General features: G+C 48.7%; 9 protein-coding genes across 9 annotated transcripts; 1 reads left to right on the top strand and 8 right to left on the bottom strand.

Annotated features, from left to right (window-relative positions):
• Nucleotides 1-92: 92 nt before the first annotated feature.
• LACBIDRAFT_296254 (uncharacterized protein) lies at nucleotides 93-1,982 on the bottom strand (the record flags this gene model as incomplete). The annotated part of the gene is made up of 4 exons (XM_001880087.1): nucleotides 93-948; nucleotides 1,000-1,775; nucleotides 1,830-1,866; nucleotides 1,918-1,982. The coding sequence occupies 4 exons, from the start codon at nucleotides 1,980-1,982 to the stop codon at nucleotides 93-95; spliced, it is 1,734 nt and encodes a 577-aa protein (XP_001880122.1).
• A 2,131-nt stretch (nucleotides 1,983-4,113) lies between these two features.
• Nucleotides 4,114-7,021, bottom strand: LACBIDRAFT_293995 (uncharacterized protein; the record flags this gene model as incomplete). Its single annotated transcript, XM_001880086.1, has 7 exons — nucleotides 4,114-4,349; nucleotides 4,421-4,510; nucleotides 4,701-4,704; nucleotides 4,776-5,082; nucleotides 5,232-5,318; nucleotides 5,514-6,499; nucleotides 6,529-7,021. The coding sequence occupies 7 exons, from the start codon at nucleotides 7,019-7,021 to the stop codon at nucleotides 4,178-4,180; spliced, it is 2,139 nt and encodes a 712-aa protein (XP_001880121.1). The 3' UTR covers nucleotides 4,114-4,177.
• A 1,063-nt stretch (nucleotides 7,022-8,084) lies between these two features.
• On the bottom strand, nucleotides 8,085-8,437 carry LACBIDRAFT_296251 (uncharacterized protein; the record flags this gene model as incomplete). Its single annotated transcript, XM_001880085.1, has 2 exons — nucleotides 8,085-8,292; nucleotides 8,349-8,437. The coding sequence occupies 2 exons, from the start codon at nucleotides 8,435-8,437 to the stop codon at nucleotides 8,085-8,087; spliced, it is 297 nt and encodes a 98-aa protein (XP_001880120.1).
• A 436-nt stretch (nucleotides 8,438-8,873) lies between these two features.
• On the bottom strand, nucleotides 8,874-10,059 carry LACBIDRAFT_296250 (uncharacterized protein; the record flags this gene model as incomplete). The annotated part of the gene is made up of 5 exons (XM_001880084.1): nucleotides 8,874-8,960; nucleotides 9,032-9,208; nucleotides 9,263-9,674; nucleotides 9,727-9,840; nucleotides 9,893-10,059. 5 exons carry the CDS (start codon nucleotides 10,057-10,059, stop codon nucleotides 8,874-8,876), a joined length of 957 nt encoding a protein of 318 aa, XP_001880119.1.
• A 996-nt stretch (nucleotides 10,060-11,055) lies between these two features.
• LACBIDRAFT_296249 (uncharacterized protein) lies at nucleotides 11,056-12,792 on the bottom strand (the record flags this gene model as incomplete). The annotated part of the gene is made up of 2 exons (XM_001880083.1): nucleotides 11,056-12,353; nucleotides 12,408-12,792. The coding sequence occupies 2 exons, from the start codon at nucleotides 12,790-12,792 to the stop codon at nucleotides 11,056-11,058; spliced, it is 1,683 nt and encodes a 560-aa protein (XP_001880118.1).
• A 1,460-nt stretch (nucleotides 12,793-14,252) lies between these two features.
• On the bottom strand, nucleotides 14,253-14,665 carry LACBIDRAFT_234402 (uncharacterized protein; the record flags this gene model as incomplete). Its single annotated transcript, XM_001880082.1, has 3 exons — nucleotides 14,253-14,396; nucleotides 14,455-14,515; nucleotides 14,568-14,665. Coding segments are annotated over 3 exons (303 nt in total), but the record flags the coding sequence as incomplete, so codon positions are not given.
• A 173-nt stretch (nucleotides 14,666-14,838) lies between these two features.
• LACBIDRAFT_190306 (40S ribosomal protein S8) lies at nucleotides 14,839-15,825 on the bottom strand (the record flags this gene model as incomplete). Its single annotated transcript, XM_001880081.1, has 5 exons — nucleotides 14,839-15,024; nucleotides 15,081-15,205; nucleotides 15,259-15,370; nucleotides 15,424-15,528; nucleotides 15,583-15,825. Coding segments are annotated over 5 exons (636 nt in total), but the record flags the coding sequence as incomplete, so codon positions are not given.
• Nucleotides 15,826-16,324: 499 nt separating this feature from the next.
• Nucleotides 16,325-18,547, top strand: LACBIDRAFT_296245 (UTP-glucose-1-phosphate uridylyltransferase; the record flags this gene model as incomplete). The annotated part of the gene is made up of 14 exons (XM_001880330.1): nucleotides 16,325-16,471; nucleotides 16,529-16,605; nucleotides 16,664-16,797; nucleotides 16,845-17,247; nucleotides 17,306-17,393; nucleotides 17,453-17,468; nucleotides 17,518-17,589; nucleotides 17,648-17,698; nucleotides 17,751-17,839; nucleotides 17,889-18,101; nucleotides 18,162-18,279; nucleotides 18,339-18,395; nucleotides 18,454-18,482; nucleotides 18,539-18,547. 14 exons carry the CDS (start codon nucleotides 16,325-16,327, stop codon nucleotides 18,545-18,547), a joined length of 1,503 nt encoding a protein of 500 aa, XP_001880365.1.
• On the bottom strand, nucleotides 18,527-21,080 carry LACBIDRAFT_184494 (UTP-glucose-1-phosphate uridylyltransferase). The gene is made up of 12 exons (XM_001880080.1): nucleotides 21,069-21,080; nucleotides 20,849-21,011; nucleotides 20,719-20,795; nucleotides 20,537-20,670; nucleotides 20,081-20,480; nucleotides 19,941-20,028; nucleotides 19,876-19,891; nucleotides 19,754-19,825; nucleotides 19,349-19,701; nucleotides 19,172-19,289; nucleotides 19,033-19,118; nucleotides 18,527-18,980 (listed from the first exon to the last, which is right to left on the bottom strand). The coding sequence occupies exons 2-12, from the start codon at nucleotides 21,008-21,010 to the stop codon at nucleotides 18,972-18,974; spliced, it is 1,515 nt and encodes a 504-aa protein (XP_001880115.1). The 5' UTR covers nucleotide 21,011; nucleotides 21,069-21,080; the 3' UTR covers nucleotides 18,527-18,971.
• Nucleotides 21,081-23,091: the final 2,011 nt, after the last annotated feature.

Raw genomic sequence — 23,091 nt, 5'->3', positions numbered from 1 at the left:
GAGAGTGCTCTGAGTTTGTGCAGTAGATCAAAGATACATTTGCGCAGTTATGCCGTTTACTTTCACGTCAGAGATGCTCACTTGTACCAAGGCTACCACTTGTATGCCAGGGATGGGGGTGGGTGGTGTCCTTGAGGTGTCACATTAGATCGATATTGCGCTTGAGGAGGCGGACCAACGGATCCAGCTTCAGCCTGCTCCGGTTTCGGGACTACACCGTTCAGTCCCTTGTAATCATAGGCTTTGCCAAACTCAAGGATCATCGCCTTTCCCATGAGGCAGAGCCAACCAAGGCCTTCGCCTGTGATAATCTGACCAGGCCAAAAGAGCTCGCCCTCCTCGTCCTCGAAATCAGGTTCGTGCTCCTCGGTGGGCAACAGGGACGTATATATTATTCGCGCGAACGTCGTTGGAAAGCATCGCTTTAGGACTGGAAGATTGAGGGTTGCCTGTCCATTAGTCATGCACCAGCCGGCCGATGTCAACCGATTGGTAACATCTTTCATGTCCTGGACAAACACTGGACCAACGGGATCCGTGACTGCGGCCATGGCTAGCATGACATGCTCTGGTATAGGGTCGGGGCTTTTAACGAGGTACTCGGGTATCAGAGGAATTGGAACGAGGGCGGGACCCGAAAAACGTGGACGAGCCGTAGCAGGCTGTGCCGGTGCAGCGTCCAGGCGACCACTAGAGACATTGGGAGTATCACTATCTCGATTTGTGGGCGTTGAATTTGCGCTATTAGGCGCGGCGATGCTCGCTGGAGAAGGGAGCATTGGCGGCGTGGGCTGCGACTTTGGACTGGGGCCAGTCTTCAAAGCTATTTCCGCAGCGGTCGCAATTTTAGCTTTGACACGATTCACGAGATGGTCCACATCAGCTTCCACACTCTGTCGCATGGAGTAGACCACTTTCCGCCCTTGTATACAGGACTCGATCATCCAACTGCGAGCAATGTTATGAGAGAGCATAAAACACTTTAATGACTGAGCTTACATCAATCCAAGAAACGCCTTCTCCGCATCACTGATGCCTTCTTCGGCTTGCCATTTCTGCTTGCACCAGCCAAGGAAGGCTTCGATGGTACCCCATGTATCGCTGTTGCAAAAGCGGCGGCTGTAGTCCCTATTCCACATTGAGTATGTGAAACAAACCAACGCATCTACGAGTTCCAAGCGAGCAATCAAGCCACCATGCTTATGGTACGACGAACCCGGTGGTGGCGGGTCGGGCAGTGGTCTGTATTCCTTGTGTGTCGCAGAGTAGGTCGACCAGAAACGAGCATCACCGGAATACTTTAGCATTCGCCCAGCACTGTGGTACTTGTCATGTAAGTTGTCAAAATGACGCAAGGATGGCTTTCCCTTTCTCGGGCGGCGGATGGGAACGTTTGTGGCGGGGCCTTGTGATGACATTGATGCGGAAGAGGAAGCGATGATGGGTTCTTCTCGGACCTCGCCATCCTCACAGGGTTCTGGGCGTGAAGGGTTTGTAGAAGAGTAGGCTGCTCGGAGATGAGATGATGGGGGTTGGGTGGGATGAGGGTGATGGGGCTGTTGCGGCTGCTCATGGTGAGAGTGATGGGACTGTTGAGGTAGAGGCTGGCGGCGCTGGCGGTCAGAGAAAGAGTTCGTCCTGGGACGCTTGGCAGTGTCTGGATCGGATGAAGAGTCTGCTTTGCGCTTGAAGCCAGGGACCGGCGAAGAGGACCGAGATGCGGGAGGGGAATGTGGCAGGGTGTGGGGCAAAGGTGCAGAGAGATTTCCCAGCAACTTTTCAACAGGTCAATAAGGTCTGCGTGGAGTAGAGGAATGAACAAAGCCGACCTCAAGGCTTCTGAGCAGCTCTTCACGGGTCCATCTCCTGTCGGGGACGAGTTAGATAGTGTGGTGGCAGTGTGAACTGGAAGCTCACCGTTTCCTGAGCTTGCCCGATGATGAGGGGATGCTATTCTGTGCTGGGGGGCCCGTCTGGCGCATAGTTCGGGGAGGATGGTGGTGGGAGAGGACAAGGGAAGGGCGCGCAATAATGAAATGAGAAATGGGTGTCACTCAAGTCTGTCACGCTGTTACGGCGGAAGCAAAGACCACCGTTTACAACGCAGTGGTATGTATTACAACAAATGCTCTGCAACAATAACCCTACCTATGCAAATCCAATGGGTACTCCTCAATAAATCCTCTCTTTCTCTTCATTGCTCTCACATCAGTTTATATCATTTGACACACAACCGGTCATTTCGCGCACCGACATCGGAGCCCTCAAGTCCACCAGAGACCCACACATGATCCTTGCACTACAGTTATAATGCAGCTGTTGTTCCCCTCCATAAATTTTGATTCCCCGTTTTCGCCTGCGCTTGTACCCTTCCCTATTGTCGTCGTAGTGAACAATTGCAACAATAAATCTCTCAGTATTTCTCTTGTACCTGGTCTGGGGGTTAGTCTAAATCCAGGCACAAGTTCATACACTCTTTATTAGGTCTTCGGAAATTTCATATCAAATCCGCTATGATTACCTGCCGACTGGAAATCACCGCAGAATACTAGTCCCTCCCACAGTCCCCATACGCTTAGGTGTTCCAACTTTCATTCCATTCACAAAACCACTTCCTACTCAGAGTAATGGCAACACATTGCCTGCTATTGCGTTACAAATTACAATCCATGCACCCAGCCTCCTACCCATTCGTTGCGCCGTGGTTGAGTCATCTGAGGGGTGAATGCAATGTTTTATCTAAGTGATTTGGGCAGATTAGTAATACTGATAAGAATGATCCGAGATAACACCGACAACTTTAAACTGCTCAACCACTGTGCAACGCCTGGCACAAAACATTTGTAAACAAATGGTGCCACAGCGCGGAGTCTCAAAACACGTCGCATTCAAGTTATGTCAGCACGCTTGGGCAACGCGCTACCCAAGCGCTATTACTCACCACCACCACAAAGCTTCCTCGTGAATACTCCAAACATACCCAATAAGTTATATTGTGAACAGGAAGTTTTAGCTTGAATTTTAGCGGATGTCCATATGATTGTAGTACATCTAAATTTGACCTGATGATCAAAGACAATTTATGTCGCAGGAAAGACAATAAACAAACTTCTGGGGTCATGTTTTTAATACTGACTTGAAAAGATTTATTTTACTGATACCTGACTGCAGACAAGATTCACAAATACATCTGGCCACCCATTCAATTACAAGTATATGCACTAACTTCTTCATCAACCCAATATATTTCAACCTCCAGATTGTCAAATGAAATTTATTAGGTATGCTTGGAGTGTTCACGAGGAAGCTTTGTGGTGGTGGTGAGTAATAGCGCTTGGGTAGCGCGTTGCCCAAGCGTGCTGACATAACTTGAATGCGACGTGTTTTGAGACTCCGCGCTGTGGCACCATTTGTTTACAAATGTTTTGTGCCAGGCGTTGCACAGTGGTTGAGCAGTTTAAAGTTGTCGGTGTTATCTCGGATCATTCTTATCAGTATTACTAATCTGCCCAAATCACTTAGATAAAACATTGCATTCACCCCTCAGATGACTCAACCACGGCGCAATGAATGGGTAGGAGGCTGCCATGCACCACCAAACCACCTCATATTCATCTTATCCGATCACGCCGCTGTCCCGGGTCGCACTGCGATCTGAGATCACACTCCCAATCAGTGCAACTTGAATTCTCCTTCCCCAGTATTCACCAGCCTAGCCCTCTTGGTGCACCCTCCTACAAAGTGGAAACCTTCATTATTCAGATCTCAGACATGATAGTGATTGCATGGAACCCATCCTTCTGAGGATGCACGAGCTTTTCATCGACCAAGAAGATCGAGAGTCGAGACACACGCCATGTGCGCACGCACATGCTTCTCACGTCTACAAAACGTTTGCTCGGCTACTTTGGTTAGGAGATACGACTGATAGAAGAGAGCTAGAATTCTCTTCAACTTTCAGAGTGATCTTCCGCATTTTGGGGCGACTGATCTAAATGGAAAATTTAGCTTACGGCTTTACCACCTGACTATGAGCTTGCACCCCCAATTAATTCAAGAGAAGCCCAAAGTGACAGCTTTCATTGTGGAGGAAGAAACATGACCCCCCACTTGTCGAAGAAGATGGCCATTCGGGAGTCACGAACCGCGCATAGTAGATTCCGGAAACAAAATAGCTTCAGTTAATCAAGGGCATCCCATTGCCTGAAACCGGAGGTGAAGTCCCGGAGTCCAACTCAGGCTTGGAGTCCACTCCGGTATAGACGGCGCCGAGTTCCTCAATCCAAAGACGGTCATCCAAATCCTTAAAGTTGTGCAGAGAAGAGATAGATAACACTTGTGTGGTTCTGCTAAACATCAGTTCAGAGCGGACGTTGGGTCGGTAGTAAATCGGACCCGGCTTACGCCAGGTCTGGCGCACCAAGGTCCATTGCACCTCATCGAGAACGAAAAGCGTGCAGGCCTATCACCAACGCCGGAAGTCTGAATCCAGATGGAAAGATAGAAAAACCTGTGGTGATAAGTAGACTAAAGAATTTCAGAGGGGTAGAAAGTGTGTGAGTTGCAAACCCTTTTATGTCAGTCGGCGTTTTCACTTGTCATACCCGCCGTCATGTTCTTCTCGTGATGGAACACCTGCCATCGGTCCACCTGTCACCCTCGGGAAGTGGAAGGAATGAAAACTTGGAATGAGAACATACTTTTCTATCAGAGGAGCGAACGTTGACGAGGTGAAAAGGATGCACTTCTACGTGTGGTGCAACGAAACAACCAACCATAAGTACATGAGTTGCGCTTCAACGCGTCGGCACTCGCGTCGGCATTCGAGGACTGAAGTCTGTCGTAACGCGCAAGTTGACGGCTGTCCTGGAACTGAAGCGCACCTGACAGACTCTCGACCACTAAGAATGCGTCATATGGTTCAGCCACAGGGGAAGCGACCTTAGCGGCGTGAGTACATGGAGTTCGCTTTGACGTGTGTGTGGAGGAAACGAAGTCGGAAGTGCAAGTAGGTCGGCGATATCTCCACGTTGGCGGTGCTCGATGCTCATTGGTCCAAGGAGACATATGAGGCGCTTGGTGCTACGCTGTACAAGTATCTACCCAAATGTTCAGTCAAAAGACAAAGAGTAAGCTGAGGTAGAGGTGGAGTGTGCGTGGTGGAGCTTCGGAACAGGGGAAGGTACGGTCACGTGGTGGGACTCTCAAAATTAAAATCACGCGTCCAACACCCTTTTCCAGACAAAATCGGAGATATTCACGCGTAAGAAAGAGTTCCAGCGATAATTATATCCAGTCGCTTCAAATCCTAAAAATTCCTACATATCCAAAATGTACAAAAAAAAAAAAAAGACGGTACTATACATTTTCTATTTTCGCGATACAAGCTTCAATGTTGGCGATGCGAGACCTCTGAGTCCCAATCCTACAATCCGGTTGGCAGAGATAAACAAGATATCCTTAGTTTCCTTCCTATAATATTGGCCGTTGTTTATGGCAAGGCGCCGCTATACCTTTATCCTTCGTGCCCGCGGCGCTTTAGCAGTGGCAGCTTTGTCGAGTTTCGTCACTCCACACGCCGCCTCGAGCAACGGATCCACGTGTGTGATCTTGGGCCGAGCGCGTAAAGCTCGACCGCGAGTCACCATCCCCTCCTCAGCGTCCACTGGCGGCGTCCCTTCATCCAGTTCTTTCGCTTCTTCACTTACGGATGCAGTTGGCTTCCTCTTCTTGGAGCTCAACGCTTCCACTGCCGTTTCCGATGATAAAACAGACATTGATCGCCTTTCATCCGATTCAACGGCCGTCTTTGCGGACGCCTCTGAGGTTGATCGATTTCGGGAATGCGTTGGAGGAGGAGAAGAAGAATGAGACGTATTTGAGGGAATGAGAGTTTCTCCCAGGGAAGAGGACGTTTCTCTGGAAGAGATGATGGCGTGTGGGTACCGGGATGCAGGGCTGATTTTGCGCCGCTTACGGGTACTGGCTCGTTTTGTAGCTGGCAATTCGTCAATGGGCGGGTCATCTTCGACCATCGCGTCGGGAAGAGTTGCTGGTGCAAAGTCCTGACTCTGATCGAGCAGTGGATGAGTCGTTGAAGTGGCTGTGGATACTTTTGACCTTGCCTTCGCTCGACTTGGTCTCACTGGAGCACTCTCTTCCTCTACGAACGCATTGGCGCATCCCGCAGAGTCAGCCCTGTCTGGTGTGACCTGACGGGTTGTCCTAACCCTCTTGGGAGGTGGTTCGTCCCCCTCCTCACTCTCATCGATAGCCGGAGATTTCGATTGCTCGCGGAATGCGCCTGGTGCAACCTTGCGCTTTCGGAGATTGGGCACCCTGACGGGAGTAGGTGCTTTCGGTGGAACAATGATGGTAAACCACGGCTTAGGCTCGAAAACATGCCGCCAGGTGGGTCCGTGGTGGTTAGCCAGAATTGAGAGGTACTCGGGTGTACCGTTCCATGCGACGGGAGATGTTATCAAAGGGGGGTTATGCACTGTGAAACGCAAGTCAGTTGAAAAGAACCAGATGATGCGATAAGACTGTTTGACTTGCATGAGATGCGGGTAACGACTTCTGCAGTCTTATTCTTCTGCTCATCACTCCAAAACAGCCAATGAGCTGGATCGCCCGGGGAATAAAAGACGTGCAATGCAGCTAGAGCAAAGACGACGTCTGAGGATGTGGGGGACAGCTTTAGAGTGTTTCTCGCGGTGGCGAGAACTCGCTGCACCTCTGGTAGAGCAGCGCAAAGGACGGTACGCTGCCCGTCGAACCAGAGACCAGGCGAGACTTGAACTCGCTGTGGCACCGCCGTTGAAAAAGTTGTGCGGGGGGGAGCAGGTGTGGTGGGAGTGGAAGGCGTGTTGTATGATGAAGACGGAAGGGTGGTGGCTTGCTGGATGAATCTAGTTTCATTGCGGATGCTTGATGTTGGGAAGGAGAATGAGTGGTTGGGTGGCCCCGAGGGACTGTGAAGGGGATGTCGCGACGAGGAGGCGACACAGTCGGAATACATGGTGGGAGCAGTGAAGGTTCGGGGTAAGAGGGGAAGCTTGACGGGTATCGCGATGGTAAATCGGTGATGGGAGTGTTCGCAGTGACGGGGCTATTGGCGGTGATGGTGGGAGGTACGCGTCAATGGGTTATAAGCTGTTATAAACTGGATAAACGAGGCATCATGGTCGTGCGCCCGACGCAGGCCACTTGCCTTTTAGGGTAATCCTACATCCGTGGGAATCCTTCTGAGTCCTCATTACTTTTGTTATCGCTTTTGTTACTCTTGCCGCCTTTTTTGTTCTTTACTAGTCTTTACTTCCTCTTTCTTTCCGTCGCTACCCCCTCCTTTCTACAGTTGTGGGTCCAGAATATTTACTAGATAATTCAGGATAATTCCGATCGTCATCGGATCCCGAGATCTCTAATCTAATCCATCATTTGAGTCGCCGGTCGGCCACTTCAACGTTTCAACAATTTGCCTCGTCGCCCAGTGGCCATTATTGCCCTCAGTGGCCGTGGTGCCACCACCACTGTGGCGGCACACTCAGCCGTCCATGGCCATGGCGCACAACACCCCTCAAGCCACCGGAACCATGCTTCCAAGAGGGAGGCACCCAATCGACGTCATCTGACACCGACATGCCATCTCAGGGTTCCGAGTCTTCGGGATTGACGATAAGTGGGTTCCAGTAGCGGGGCAAGCGCGGGTCCCCGACTCTGCCAACAGCTAAAGAATAATATATACAAACAAGATTTGAAGTATGCCACCTCAGGGTTCCAACTTCCGAGTCTCCAGAAATGACGATAAATATACAACACTGTACCGAGCACTGTACTGCATCACAACGTGCATGTTGATGGCATTCGTTGGAAGCTCCACTGTGCGAATCGTTCGCCCACCAACCTCATTCAATCACGATCGTTCTCCCTCTGCAACCACCGCATTCCACAAAGCAAGGTTCAAGTCCATACAAGGGACCACTAGGAGCGCACGAATGACAAGATGCCCATTGATCTGAATTCTTCGAGGTAGTTGAGGAACAGTAAGGTCCTGCTAGCACGAGGGTTCCAGACAAACGGAATCATGAGCAAACATCCTCCGTCTTGGCTGTCATCGAAGTCAATTTTACCTCTGTCCTTTCCAAGTGTCCAAGAACGATAACCGTGCTAAGCCGCTCAGTCGCCCACAGCTTCGATTTGTCGTCAAGCGCCATCGAAACGTCCACCATAACAGCTTTATCATTGTCCAAGAGAACGAAAAGACCAGTCAGAACGTCATAGGAAAGCACTCTTGAAAAACAAATTACTGTCAGTTAGAAGTAACAAGAAAGAATCACAAGCCAAACCGTCCCGCAATCCGGAGTTTCTGCCCCAGTAACGATTCATTAATACTGCACAGCCTGGTGGGGGTCGCAGAGTCAGGCTGCTGTGGCATTCTCGTCGGCACTTCGGAACGAGGTGGTCGTCAGAAAGGAACAGGGTTGGATTTCAGTTTGTGGCGGTCATTCACATCAAAAGAGGTCCCCACACAGATTCAGATTGCACCACGTGTTGGCCGCGCGAAACCGTTTGTTTCAATGTTTGTCTGTTCCCTCCTCAATAAATAACCAAAACAACCTTGTTTTTTTTTTCTTTACAAAAAAAAAAGATCTAGAGATTCAAGCTCAGTTGCCAGCCATATTTAGTGGCATTCACAAGGAAGAAACAAAAACAGAGCAACTACTTATTTTATAGTAAGGTAAGAATTACTAACCAAGACCCAAATTTAAAATTGTGACGCGAGGGCACGATTCGGATTATTGAAGTTCGTTAACATAAGAAGACTGAAGCTGAAACTGATATCTTGAGTGGGCTCGGCAGGCCTTCAGGGCTCACATCGGTGGGCCTCTATTAGGCCTTTTCTTCGACTTGCGTTCTGCATCTCGTAACGTGACGCGGACTCCGTGGTTTGAAAAATTCTAAGTGGGGAAGGCAGGGTTTTCTTCAGTACCGTAGATCTGAACACAGATATAAAGAAATGAAAACAAACCCTCGTGAGCTCAGTCGAAGGTTCCAAGCCCGGGAATTCCCTGGTCGAGTAGACCTTGAAAGAGCCCCCATACAGCTCTGCCAGGATCGGAGGGTGGTTGCTCCCCGAGCTCAAAGTGAAGATATCCAGTGCACGATAGCGCAATATGAAGGAGCCCTCGCGCTGTATGGCAAGATCCTTGGACCCACATTATCAGAGCACGATTCTTGATCATATTAGAGGTTTGTTTACCCCAAAAACAAACACCAGAGCTTTCTTCCCTTTGTGTTCGACCAGGGTAGGTTCAACGAACTTTTCCCCGACAAGTGCCGGAGTCAACTTTGACGACTCCGTGACGAGGTGATTTCCTAGCCGAAACACGACATCCTTCGGTACTTCATTGGGGTTCAAATGTCGGACCAGGGGTTGTCTTCGAGGAATGTGAAACGAAGCCATTGCCGCTTCTTCTGCGTGGACATCCTGAGTTGTGTACGGATGTAAGGGGAAGTAAGTAAGCGGTGCGGCCGATCGAGGGTCCGCGCCAGTGGACATAGAAGCACGCGGGTAATATTGTGAAGTCGAAGATGAGCTGTCAGAGGAAAGCAAAGATTCAGGAACGGGAAACAAATCGACAGTGCACATGATTCCAATGTTTCTTATGCTCCTATTAAAACGCATCAGATACCATTCAATATGAGATGGCATGCCGTATTCACTCGGGCTTGATTTCCCTCTCCCATTGTCTTCCGGAATCTGTGCGATTTACTTCGAACACACGGAGCAGGACGGCAGGGGGTGGATCGAGTGGACGCCGATCGACTCTTGCATACCTGGGTGACGATAAATCATCATCGACACGATGGTCAAACCCAGTAAGTATACTTTCTGCCCCGCTCCGCCTTCTGCAGCTCCTCCAGTTCAACACGAATCGTCTGGCCTTGAAATTGTCCAGAGGTGATATATGTCGGCCTCCCAATATGGTTCGAGTTCTGGGATCCCGAGTCACCATCAGGTCCAGCTATCTGGCGGTGATTGGGATTCGCGGCCATGTCTTCGAAAATGATCGAGCGCTAGAAACAGCACCGCAACGGGGAATGATGAAGCGATCAATGGAACCAGGATTTTAGACGTCGCCACGCTTGGGTTGGCTGACAAAAAAATGCGGGGAAACTTGAGCTTCGAGGTAAGATAAAGATTCTATATACCTCAAAGTGCTGTGTGGTATGATCCCGCTCTCCTACTTGGAAAAAGCAACGGGTCGATCCGACGCCCATTCAGATAGACTAAGATTGTAATAGTTGCTCTCCAACTCATTTTGCTGGCAGGTGGATAATCGTTCCAATGCGGGCTAAAGCTTCCTGTGCATTGCCATTTCGGCTCGTGCTCGTGAGGGCTCTACTGGTAAAAAGGCTATTAGACAAGGGAACTTGAGGAAAGTATGACGTACCACGGATCTTAAGTGTGATCACAAGGGCTCGGTCAACAAGATAGATTGGCACTTCAAGGTGCAAGGAGATAAGATGATCTACAATCGACCACGGCACGATGCAAAATCAGTTCAAAAACAAGACTGTAGTTCCGAGGAAAGACGCACAATCGATGATACTCTGCTCAGGCTGCCTGACATGCGCGCTGTTGGCGGTGCCTTTTTAGCGGAGTGATTCGGTCAGATCGCTTGTGCGGGCCGAAAGCAGAAGGCAGGCCGACAACAACAACAGAAACGTGCAGGCACCACATACTTAGGCCCGCCCAAGTCGTTCACTTTCTGGTTAATCAGCGGTGTGGCGGGAACAACGTGAGTGGATGGGAGTCATGTCATCGGTCTGGTGACCAGAACGAGATACGCAGACGGCCTTAAGAAAAATAACAGTCCCGTAAGATAAAGATATCAATACATAGTCCTCGGACAATATAAATATACCTATAAAACAAATCAGGATTCCTCGTCAACTAGATGAAATGATAACAGTAGTTCTCTGCTGAATGGAGCAGTCTATGTCGAACCAACGCACCGCGCGCCGCCCACGAGGCGTCAATGTTGTTCATCATATGTCAAATGTTCGGGCCACGATATTCCCCGCACTGGCACTGATGATCCGTCTCTCATCAAAAGACACCGTACCTTTGGATGCCGTAGAAAGGCTGCCTATCTCGGAACCATCGCCAGCAGCAACCTCTGCGCTCGTTCCACCTTCGAGATCCCAAACCCAGATGGCACCATTGTGACTCAGGCTGACACATCTACCGTCTGCGAGTGCCATTGCGGCAACAGGACCGCAAGGTCCATGCAAGGTCCGTACGAAAGTAAGCTTGGGGGGAGAGGCCGATATAGACGCAGATTGCGTCGGTAGACTGAGCCGATAGAGTTGTAAGCTTGTGGGTGAACGCAAAGGGCCGAGTTTTGACGTTGGGGAATCCGATGATGACGAGGATGTAGAATGTGTATTTGAGCGCCAAGATGGATTGCTTTGATCAGAAGGGTCTTCTGGAGCCAATACCACCCATTTGCCATCTGTTTGAGTGTCAGAGACTTGAGAAACTTTGCGATTCCACTGCTCCCGCATGAGTCGAAGTTTGTACTCGTCTATCCATCCAGATGGTACATCAAGAGCTCGTGTGGTACGCGTTGAGATAACGGTCATCGCATCCGCAATCGGATGCTTGAGGTGTTCGGAGAATGACGAGAGAGCAGGGGGAGACAAAGGAGAAGCCTGAGCAGCTGATATAATAAGCTCGGTCGCACCGACTGACCAATGCGATGGGTAGACAGGTATTGAATATGCCAAAACGAGCTTGTATGTTGTAGACGTTGGGGTAGATAGTACAAGAGAGGAAGGCGGGAATGACGTGAAGGAGGTCAGCGTTTGCGTGCGTCGAGCAATATCTGATGACAAATCATATATGCAGAGAGCAAATGATTGGGAGAGCGTGACAAGAAGTGGATGATTGTATACAGCTTGAATAATGGGCGAGATCCTGTCGTTTTGTTGAGTAGGGACGTAAACCAGCTTTCTAGTTGGAGATATCGGTTGGTTGTGCAAAATTTGAAACACAGTAAATTCGCCGGTGGATAGGAAAACCGCAAAGCGTATGTAACTGGATATTGGCGGGGATTGATCCAAAGCCAGTGCGGTAATGCTATATTCTCCGGGAAGTCTCGAGTCACAAAGTACGGCATGGTCATTACCCGAGGGTCCACGGATATCGATTTTGGGATGTTCAGACGGCTTCGAAGATGATGTGATAGTCAAGGAGCCAGCTAGAAGCATATGTATGCAGTGTGGCCTGTCGAAATCATGTTGACATGGGGTTAACAAATTCAGCCGTACAACATTGCATCGGCCTAACCAAATATCTAGTCAATCAATGGCAAGACTACAAAAACAGGTAAACTTACCTCTTCTCCAGTTCGTGCTAATACGAAACATCTGCCTCCAGTCTTTACGGTCTTCCGGCTTCGCCCGCCCAGGCAACGGTTTAATGTCCCGTCCATCAGGACGTCCGACGAAGCCCCTTGTTCCACGAAGACGTGCGCGACCATAAGTCCTGAGGTAGAGCTTTCTCCATATTTCATTGTCAGTAGCCAGTCTGGCCCAATTCCGGCTCGTCGCTTGTGCTGCACAGAGGTCTATCCACGAGAGATGTGAGAAAATACACAAGATAAGCTCGTCATAAAGTGAATTATCAAAATTGAGACGATTGGTTGGTCGTTGGTGGCCTGTGGAGGTGTGTAAACGCTTGGTGGGTGGCAAGAGGCCGGGAGAGAGATTGCGCTTCGACATGGTTGTGAGCAAAGCCAGATTGAGTTTACGTAGATGTTGAGCTGAACCCGAGTATTTGGATATTCTTCCGCCTCTCTCATGGCTCCATCTCGTGGGCCACAACCAGTGGCGCGCAACGTCCACGTCGTTTTGAACAATCATAAAGGAGCTGTAAATGTTGCTCGTTATGCAAAAGGTTCTGCAAAATATATCTTGACTGGTGGTCAAGACCGTACTGTTCGCCTGTGGAACGCCGATCTTGGCTCAGAAATAAAAACATTTTCTGCTCATGGCTATGAGGTTCTCTCAATTACAGTGTATGTATCTCTTCCCCTTCATTCGAAATTAAAATCTAGAATTCTTTCTAGGTCAAATGATAATGCCAAGTTCGCTTCATCTGGAGGCGACCGCTCTGTCTTTGTGTGGGATGTTGCATCTGGCACTACTACGAGGCGCCTAGCTGGGCACATGGGCAAAATTCATGTTGTGGAGTTCAACGAGGATGCCAGCGTTGTAGCCAGCGGTAAGCTCATAAACTTATTACTCGTTGGTCTCTGAAACCAATTAACGCCCGCTAGGATCCTATGATTCGACAGTTCGTCTCTGGGACCTCCGGTGCGTTTTTAAGTCATGTTAATCAGATGAAAATAACTTTGACTGTAGCGCTCAATCTCGCCAGGCCATACAAGTTCTTGAAGAAGCCCGCGATGCGGTGCAAACTATTCATGTGGGATCCACTTTCATTGTTACCGGGTCTGTGGACGGTCATGTTCGCACTTATGACCTTCGCAAGGGCGAGTTACGCTCAGATTTCATAGGCCGTGCGTGGACTTCATTCTACATTATGAAATGGTCTGATAAGCAACTTTATGTGTAGATCCCGTCACCTCCATCGTGCCCACACAGGATACCCAGACGCTGCTAGTCACCACACTTGATAACCATATTCGACTTATGGACATGACCAACGGCAAGATGCTCAACGAGTTTGTCGGGCATGTTAATGAAGCTTATCGTTGTCGTGCATGCTTTGGTCATGCCGAAGCCACCGTCATATGTGGTGATGAAAAGGGTGTGGTTTGGGCATGGGATCTTGTAGATGTGAGCAAGCATTTCTCACAGATTCATTTCTGTTTTAAGCGATTCAAAAGGCAAAAGTCCTACCCCCCAATCCTCCCCCAAAGGCCCATCACAAGGTCATAACATGGACAGAACATCATCCAACAGATGCTGGTGAATTGGTGACGGCAAGCGCCGATGGTACTGCAAAGGTGTGGAGGCAACCCCCTCCTGAATCATGATCTTGCGACGGTCAATCGTGTTCAAAAAGGCCACATATCGACAAAGAATCTGTAATGCTCTAATTGGTGGAATCAATGTTGTTGAAAATATGCACATGTCTGGCTTTATCAAGCCCTGTCTCTAGCCCTTTGTCAACTTAGACTATCGTTTTGTTTGGCTCAGAGACTCTGAATCTGAAATCAGCGATTTCCCGACTGAAGTTGCCAATTACATGACATACCTCTCCGCGTTGCATCCTCCAGCAACTGAGTATCAACATGCTCTGCCGGCAGCTGGACATAGCGGACGACGGATCCCCGAATGAAGCAGTTTTTCACCGCCATCTATTGACAAGTCTGAATATCAGAAAGAAAGACAGCGTCGCACCTCAAAAAAGCCCACCATGTGCGGATGTCGAGATTCATCTGACACCTTGATGTTGTCAAGACGAATGTTCAAGAACCTGAGCAACATTGTAAACAAATGCGAAAGCGGCGAGTCAACTGCCTACAGACTGGTCGACAGATTTTAGAACGCCAGTTATTGAGAGATCATTCTTTAGTTCGACTGTCACTTGCTGATCGGTCAGAGTTTTGAAGACGGAGAATATGAGCTATATTTCTGCGCGGTGAGCGGGTGTGTATAACGTTAAGACAGTTAGAAAAACGCGCCATCGTCGTGGTCAACGATGAAATCGACCAGAGGTAGAAGACGTTGAACTTCAAGATCTCTCAATGACTCTATGTTGACAGCTGTTTGGCAAAGGCTTTATCCTAGCGTATTACATAGTTGAGAGCATATATTTTTTTTAGCGGGAGTGACATGATCTCATAGAAGCCAAATGTGCTATTCAGCCTGAACATCGTTCCAAATATTGACCTCAGTCCAACAACGGCGACGCGTAACGGAAGCTCGTCCAGTTTATGCGTGTGCGTGCTTTTGCTTGCCAGTCCTGAGTTTCCTCAGGTAGAACTGTGATGAAATTGTTCAACAATTGTTGAAAGAAAATCAACGACGAAAAGAAGTACCTCAAGTTCCTTGCCCTCCAAAATGTACCCATCTGCACGGCCAGATTGGCCTGGACGGCTGGCGATGGCGGCATAGAGACGACCAGCAGCAAATTGAGATTCAAGCAATGTGTCGATCTTGGCCTCTGTTATATTATGTTAAAAAATGGGATGTCAAAGAAAATTGGATATAGCGCACCCTTCTTCTTCTCATCCAAACTGCGTTGTGCGTGATTTGAGAGCTTCGTAGGCTCAGCGGCAGCATCGGTAACGATCGTTGTCTTGCCTTTCTTCGTTACGGGTTGGGCATACTAATTTGCGTGTTACTGATTGCAAAAGCAGAGGACGTAAAACCGCGACGTACGTGGGACTCGTACCACTGACGGAAGGGGGTAGCGTCGATCTGAATGATGGCGCTTTTGACGAGGGTGTTGGTTCGGACGAGTTCGTTGTTCGAGGCATTGTAGACCTAAATCGTAACATAAGAAGCGCACATTGATAGATCATAAAATGAGATACCCACCACACTGATAATCCTGGTCTTGCGGGTGATTTGCTCAGAGCCCCAGGCGAAGTTACCACTGTCAAGGCGAAGAGCACGATACTTCAGATTTCCTCCTCGTACACGGACGGTGTGCACACGCTTGGCGCCGAGCTTGGTGTTGGCGGGTTGACGACCGAGCTCGAACTTTCTCTTCTTGCGGTAGTGGGCGCGCTGTGCGCCAGTTTCCGAACGTTTATGCCGAGAAGAGCGAGAGATACCTACGATACGGTGAGCAAACCGAAAGATTAGGGATCCGACAGCACTTGCCCATGTCGAGCGGTCTTGAGGATGGAGGTCTACGGTCGTGTTAGGTTTTGTGATGATACTAAAGATTAAGGTTTGCTCAATTTCAATCTCAGATTGGCATCCGCCGATATTCACTCCTCTTCTCCGCGAGGAAATACGCCCTCTGCTGGCCACTGTCGTTGTAAGTGGTCGATTTCGACTTCGCGAGCGTTAAATTGATTGTCGTTGTCGTCGTAGAAGAAATATATGCGCATATTTTGCATTACACGAAGATGAACCTATGTTCTATCTTCTCAAGATGTCCACCTCGAACTGCGCACAGTTATTCGGGTTAGAAGCGCTTCTCGAACACGAGTCTCATGGCGTCGTAGCGCGCAGTTGCGCTGCGACTTGCCTCACGCCAAACGCGTGTGCAACCGATAAAACTCGGTGAATCCGCACGGTACCGTCCGTATCTCCTCGGTTCTCGTCCAACATGCCTTTCTTCAACTATCCTGTTCGCCGTTTTCGTCGCCGCGAGAGAAAAAATTTCCCAAATACGCCTGGAAGTGTAGCAAATGCGTCCATGCGCGATGAACTCGACAGATTAGTCAACACAATTCCATATCCAACGAGCAAGAAGGTAACAGATTATTCTCTTTCACAATATCAGGCAAGAACTTGATGTTCCGTTCATAAGCTGTTCATTTCCGAAATGCAGTCGTTTTTGCACCTCTACTCGAGATATTTAGCACAGAAACCTACGGCCGAAAACATGTCAGTTTTTTCTTCTCGACAAGCTTTGGAGTTGAGTTATTCACTGACATTTGTGTAGAGATTGGCAGAAGGTTTCTACCCCGCGTCCTGAACAGATTGTATCTTACGAGACGCTACCTGAAGCTGGCGACAACGTTCTTTTGAAAAAGCTCGCTGTCCTGAGAGTCAATGGCGGACTAGGGTCGACGATGGGTAAGTGGGCGAAACCTTAGCGTATCACAATATTTACTATCTATCAGGGATGGTTGGAGCAAAGAGCGCCCTTGAAGTGAAAGATAACATGACATTTCTCGATCTTGCAGTGCAGCAGATCAAACATCTCAACTCTACCGAACATGTGGATGTACCTCTTCTCTTGATGACTTCATTCAACACTCAGGAGGATACCATCCGCATTGTTAAGAAATATGCAAACCAACATCAAGTGCGAATAACAACTTTCAATCAATCCCGGTATCCAAAAATATACAATGACACATTGTTACTGGTACCCAAGAGCGTAGACGATGACCGGAAAGCCTGGTATCCTCCCGGACACGGCGATCTTTATCTTGCATTACACCGTTCCGGTGTATTAGATCAACTCTTGACAGAAGGAAAAGAATATCTTTTTGTCTCAAATTCTGATAATCTCGGCGCTGTGTTAGTATTGCCTCAACAATCATGTTCACATCAATGACCATGTATCTGCTACCCTCAGTGTTGATTCAAAGATATTACGACATATGGTTGAGACTGAAGCCGAATTTCTTGTTGAAGTGACGAACAGAACAAAAGCCGACGTGAAGGTTGGTATTGCTTATATCCGTTCTCCTCCACAGTACACTCAACATTTTCTTCTTACCAGGGCGGAACGCTGATAGGTACATTTCTGGTGGACTAGTCCCACTAGGTTCTCACTTTTTTTTGTAGATTATGACGGAACGCTTCAGTTCCTCGAGATCGCTCAGGTTCCACTAGGATGCTTGGAAGAATTCGAATCTGGTATTTGTTTTGTGTGCGGGATGCCGACTTTGAAGTATTTAACACACTTTTCTCCCAGTCAAGAAGTTCAAAAGCTTCAGCACCAATAACGTCTGGGTAAATCTCAAAGGTACGAAGATCACGTTCAACACTGCCTTCTTCACTGACAAATTCCAACCTAGCTCTTAAGCGTGTAATGGAAACACAGGGGATGGAGTTGAATGTCTTCGCCAAACAGAAGGTGACAGAAGACGGCCGCTCAGCATTACAGGTAAACATATACCGATTTACACAAGACCTCTTTATCGATGTAATCGCAGCTGGAAACCGCCGTGGGTTCCGCAATCAAACATTTCAAGAACTCGCATGGGATCAACGTGCCTCGCAGTCGCTTCCTCCCCGTCAAGAACTGCTCGGACCTCTTACTCGTCAAGAGCGATCTCTATTCTCCTCAGAATGGTCGCCTTGTCCTCAGCGAGCAAAGGATGTTTGGCACTACGCCTGTTATCAAACTCGGTGACCACTTTAAAAAGGTTTTTCCAGCCCAAGTTGTGTGACCATTCCTGCACTTGACTGAAAACCTTCGTGCCCAGATCCAGCAATTCCAGAAACGGCTTCGATATATCCCTCGAATGTTGGAGCTTGACCATCTCACAGTGACGGGCGACGTGTACTTTGGGCGTAACGTAACCTTGCGGGGAACCGTAATTAGTGAGTCGAGTCGATGTTGCCTTCATGGTCGCTCGCTCAAAAATGCTTTCCTTTTTCAGTTGTAGCGGGTGAAGGCCAGAGGCTAGATATCCCCGACGGCTGTGTGTTAGAAAATCGTGCGTAGTTTTTACACGATTCACCTCTTGACCCTTTCTGAAGCTTCAACTCCTTTAGGCCTGATTTCTGGAGGTCTGATGATGACGGTGAGCTGATTTGCTGTGGCTGAAGAATCGAAAATACTGAGCTACCCATTATTTAGGAACTGTAGTGCTACAGGAGGATACTTACTTATGCTTCACCGGATCGTACCTTAACAGTCAGTTACATGTACATACTTAAGACAGGTTTGGTCATCAGCCAGAATTGATTTCTTGGAGGATGAAGTTTTCACTGCACCAGTCTTGACATCGACTTTCATAAGTCGATCAATGGTTCAAAAGGTTGTATGCTCTCAAAGCTCCAGGTATAATTGCGGTTTCAAGTGTAATGTAGTAGGGGGCACATCCTGACGACAACGAGCAGACAACAAAAGCGAATGGCATAGCTCGAAATCCAGCCGCCAGATGAAATTTGAAGGAAAGTCACACTAGAATAAAACCCAGGCAAGGACACGCAAAATCGTCCGAAGTTATTTTCTGAAAAAGTCCATGATGCCATCTTGGGATCCATTCTAAACGCGAAACTCCCTCAAATTAAAGCTCCTGAGGATGATGGTTTAGCACTGTCACAAAGCCGAAAGGAGGACATGCTCACAATCATGTTCAAGTTGCCTGACAACAGCCTGTTCTCCAAAATGCAGCCGTCTGGAATATCGATCCTCTGCCCCTCATTGGCAACAACTGCGGAAAGAACCGCGTCAGCAGATATCTCGGGATACATAGAATTCACCTACCAATCACGGTTCCGCGAAGGGTGACATTGCGACCAAAATACACGTCTCCAGTGACAGTCAAGTGATCAAGTTCCAAGATCTTAGGGATCTTCTTGAACCGCTTCTGGAATTGTTGGATCTACATACAACGAGAGAGTCAGCCATGTGTTTTACAAACAGATACATGCATGCGCTTACCTTCTTGAAGTGGTCTCCAAGCTTGATAACGGGAGTCGTTTCAAACATCCTCTGCTCGTTGATGACAAGTTGTCCATGTTGAAGAGAATAAATGTCGCTCTTGATGAGAAGGAGATCGGAGCAACTCTTGACAGGAAGGAAACGCTTGCGGGGCACGTTAATACCGTGCGCGTTCTTGAAGTGCTTGATGGCAGCTCCAGCAGCAGTCTCCAACTGAACAACAGCATGACCATCATCCGTGGTCTTGGGGTTGATGATGATCTCCAACTCCATGCCTTCGTTCTCCATAACATTCTTGAGGGCTTTCAAATTGATCCACAGATTGTTCGTGTTGAAGATCTTGAACTTGCGAACTGTTGAAGACCACGTCAGTGACGCTCAAGAAAACTGTCGGTTTCTACTTACTTGATTTGAAATCCTCCACGTGTTCTGAAGGAACTTGAGCAATTTCAAGCAATCGGATTGAACCATCATAATCTTTCAAAGAAAGTTAGACATATATGCGTAGTCCGAGAGGGAGAACAAACCAATCAAGGTTCCACCCTATTATATGCGTCATTCAAGATGTTCTTGACCAAGGTGCCGAACTTACCTTGATGTCAGCTTTGGTCTTGTCCGTCACCTCCATGAGGAACTCTGCTTTAGTATCGATCATGTGTTGCAAGATGCTTTCATCGACGCTGGAAACAAGATTTAGTCGTCTTGATGATAGAAAAAGCTTGCAAGTCATACACAGCTCCCAAATTGTCTGAGTTGGACACGAAGAGGTACTCCTTGCCCTCGGCCAGTAGTTGGTCAAGGACGCCGGAGTGCAAGAGAGCATTGTACAAATCACCGTGACCGGGGGGGTACCAGTTCTTCTTGTCGTCGTCAGCACGCTTGGGGGATGGAAGCAGAGTTTCTTTGAAGATCCTGGGGTATCGGGACTGATTGAAGGTGGTAATGCGTAATTGTTGGTTCGCATATTTCTTGATGATGCGAAGGGTATCATCATGCGTGTTGAAAGAGGTCATGAGGATGAGGGGGACATCGACGCGGCTGGTCGTGTTCAGATGCTCAATCTGCCTCACGGTCAGATCGAGGAAGGTCATGTCATCCTTGACCTCCAGAGCACTCTTGGCTCCGGTCATGCCTACAAAGGGTATCGATGAATATAGATAGGGGCCATCATATGCGCGCAACGCGCACCCATGGATGTTCCAAGACCACCATTGACTTTGAGAACAGCGAGTTTGCTCAGATTCTTGGTATCCTTTGGCTTGGGGAGGTCTGCATAGGGAACAATTTGATCTGCAGCGGGGGACTTGATCCGATCCCAATCGCTATGACTGATGTAAGATTTTACTTCCTAACAAAGTCGAATGACATACAGGTCAACGCTTTTTGCGCGCTCGGCGAGATAGCGGGTGAAGAGATAGAAGAAGGACTGCATCTCTGTGTCGAACGCCTATCGCGTCAATGAGAAGGCTACATCGCGAGGGATCGTGGCCTAGGACGTACCTTTTTTGTGGCGGGGTCGTCAACGGTGGCTACGAGGCGGCTGATCTCATTGCGCATTGCCTTCGCGGCGACGCCAGTGGTAGCCGTTTTGAAATCAATGTGGCTGGTGCCGCGAACGCGTGCGTTGAAGGAGTCGCTGCGGGGCATCAACGAGCTCGACATGCTGATGGTAAGGATGTAAGGCGCATATAGTCAGGTAAGAAATTGGGGGGATACTCACTTGAGGTTGTGGATGTGAACGGGAGAGGTTGTGGTTGTAGAGATGAGCTGAGGGGCTGAATTTATGCGTGTTAGGGGAGGGCGTTGGCGGTGATGACGTTTGAGTAGCTCGTAATCTAAATGAGGCGACTCGAAAACGGAGAGTTCCTCGCGTATTGGGGCACAAAGCCAGGACTTGCGATTTACAGTGGATGTCCTGGGTTTTATAGGGCGGTCGCACAAACGTGCATGCATTCACCGCAAGTCTCCGCTGCTGCAATTGCAGCCAAAGGGTGCAACCCTTTCTTCGCCGAGCTTTCTGCCTCTTAGCTGCCGCTGCTTTCCACTTGCAGCTTTTATATCCAACAATTCTAGGGCGTTCTTTCGATTTGGAATAGATCTGGCGTCGATCCGGCGTTACGGTAACGAGCTGCCATAGCAAACATAAATCCAGATACATAAATCCCTGTCCCAGACCTTCTTATCGCCATGCAGCCCATCACTCTCCCGCTCCCTTCTCTGCCGCCCATTCCGTTTCTTCTCTCCTTCCCGCTTCCTCTCCGGCTTTCACCATTTTTGATTTCCCCTTTATGGCCATTATTTTACACAGCTTATTCTCTGCTATTAATATGCACAAATGGGCGCTTGTCCATACACGTTCCGTCCTCGAGCCTTTCAAAAGAGGCTCAAGCCTCAGGGAAACTTGAACGCGGCTCGAAGCGAACCTTGCAAGGAACCTTGGCTTGACCTAAAACTCGGCGCTTGGCTTGTTGCATTGTGCGCTGGCAAAGTGGTGGCGGCCGGTCTATAAAAAGCCCAGGGGCCATCATCAATTGGGTAGCGCGTGAACGGGAGGTTTGGACCGTTTGGTTACATATGGGACGTTGAAGGCTAAAGGGGCTGCTCGAAAAATCAATCCTAGGACGATCACAGCTTGTTATGGACCACCATCATGAATGCAACCAAGTGATGAGGACGATGCTTCGCTGAAGAACGCAACACCTGCTGTTTCGACGGAACAAAATCTCGACTATCTTGGAGATGCAACGGTCGATTTTAGCCGAGGAATCTTAATTGGATGTGCAAGTTGAAGGCATGATAGTATAGCGGTTGGCGTCAGTGAGAACACGAGGAGATCTTGCGTCGTGTATTAGCCAGGGAAGCTGGGTATTAAGCAGACAATCTAACCTTGATTAGCAAATTGCCCTCACTGAACCCTCCCGCAGCCACCGCAGCCAGTCAACTGATATCTTGTAGCAGTGAGTCTTCCCATCCAAAGGGTTGTGCAAGCCACATTGTGAACTTCCTAACAATTCGTGATTAGAATTGCCTCTTGCTATTTGGTTATCTAGTGCTAGATAGACGCCGATAGCAGAAGCTTCAAGAATTGTCAAGTGCCCTTCGAGTCGCCTTTTCGTCTTCGTAAGCAGTAAGTCATACAACGACGCAGAGGACCCCTGAATTCTGCGATGTAAGACTTCTGGATCGATGGCATGAGAAGCTAGTACTGTGATCAGTTGAGTGCAGGCGGGATCGCAGCTTTACTTAGTACAGACATGGCACTCTACCAGCTTTCCATCTGAATTCCGTCGTGCCTCCGTCCTCAACACGAGTTGAACCCATTCCTCAGGACCCGATTTAGGCAATAAGATTGAATCCACAAGAACGATCGGACGATGGGGGCATGTACGAGGCTGTACGAGGACGGCAATTAAGCGTCATAGTGAACCTGTAGGGCGAGCGACGCATTGATTTTAATAATGATAGACGTCAAGATCTATTCTTCCTCGCGTTTTAGACGTCGTCCACGATGCAAGATGATCACAGCGCATTCGATAATGACAAAGACTAGGACGTATATGCACGTTGCAAGCAATGCAGGGGCCCCTAAGAACGTTGAGTCAAAAGCTGTCAAAAGATGGTGGCAGCTTCCACGTTCTCCCGTACGTCACATACATCAGGGACAACCGATTGAACATGAATGAGGGACATCGTTCGTCATTCGAGTTGGATGTTTGCGGCTAGCCACAAAATACGCGTGTCCG

This window comes from Laccaria bicolor, genomic scaffold (genome assembly GCF_000143565.1).
Source record: "Laccaria bicolor S238N-H82 LACBIscaffold_10 genomic scaffold, whole genome shotgun sequence".
In the NCBI taxonomy this organism is placed as follows: domain Eukaryota; kingdom Fungi; phylum Basidiomycota; class Agaricomycetes; order Agaricales; family Hydnangiaceae; genus Laccaria; species Laccaria bicolor.
The sequence above is the reverse complement of the archived record's forward strand: the minus strand, read 5'-3'. Positions and strand labels throughout refer to the sequence as shown.

Coding starts and splice junctions, on each gene's coding strand:
- LACBIDRAFT_184494 (XM_001880080.1), bottom strand. CDS start 21,010: ATGTCGAGCTCGTTGATGCCCCGCAGCGACTCCTTCAACGCACGCGTT. Junction 20,671..20,718: donor CGCGCAAAAAGCGTTGACCT/GTATGTCATTCG, acceptor CATCAGTCATAG/CGATTGGGATCGGATCAAGT. Junction 20,481..20,536: donor TGGTCTTGGAACATCCATGG/GTGCGCGTTGCG, acceptor TACCCTTTGTAG/GCATGACCGGAGCCAAGAGT.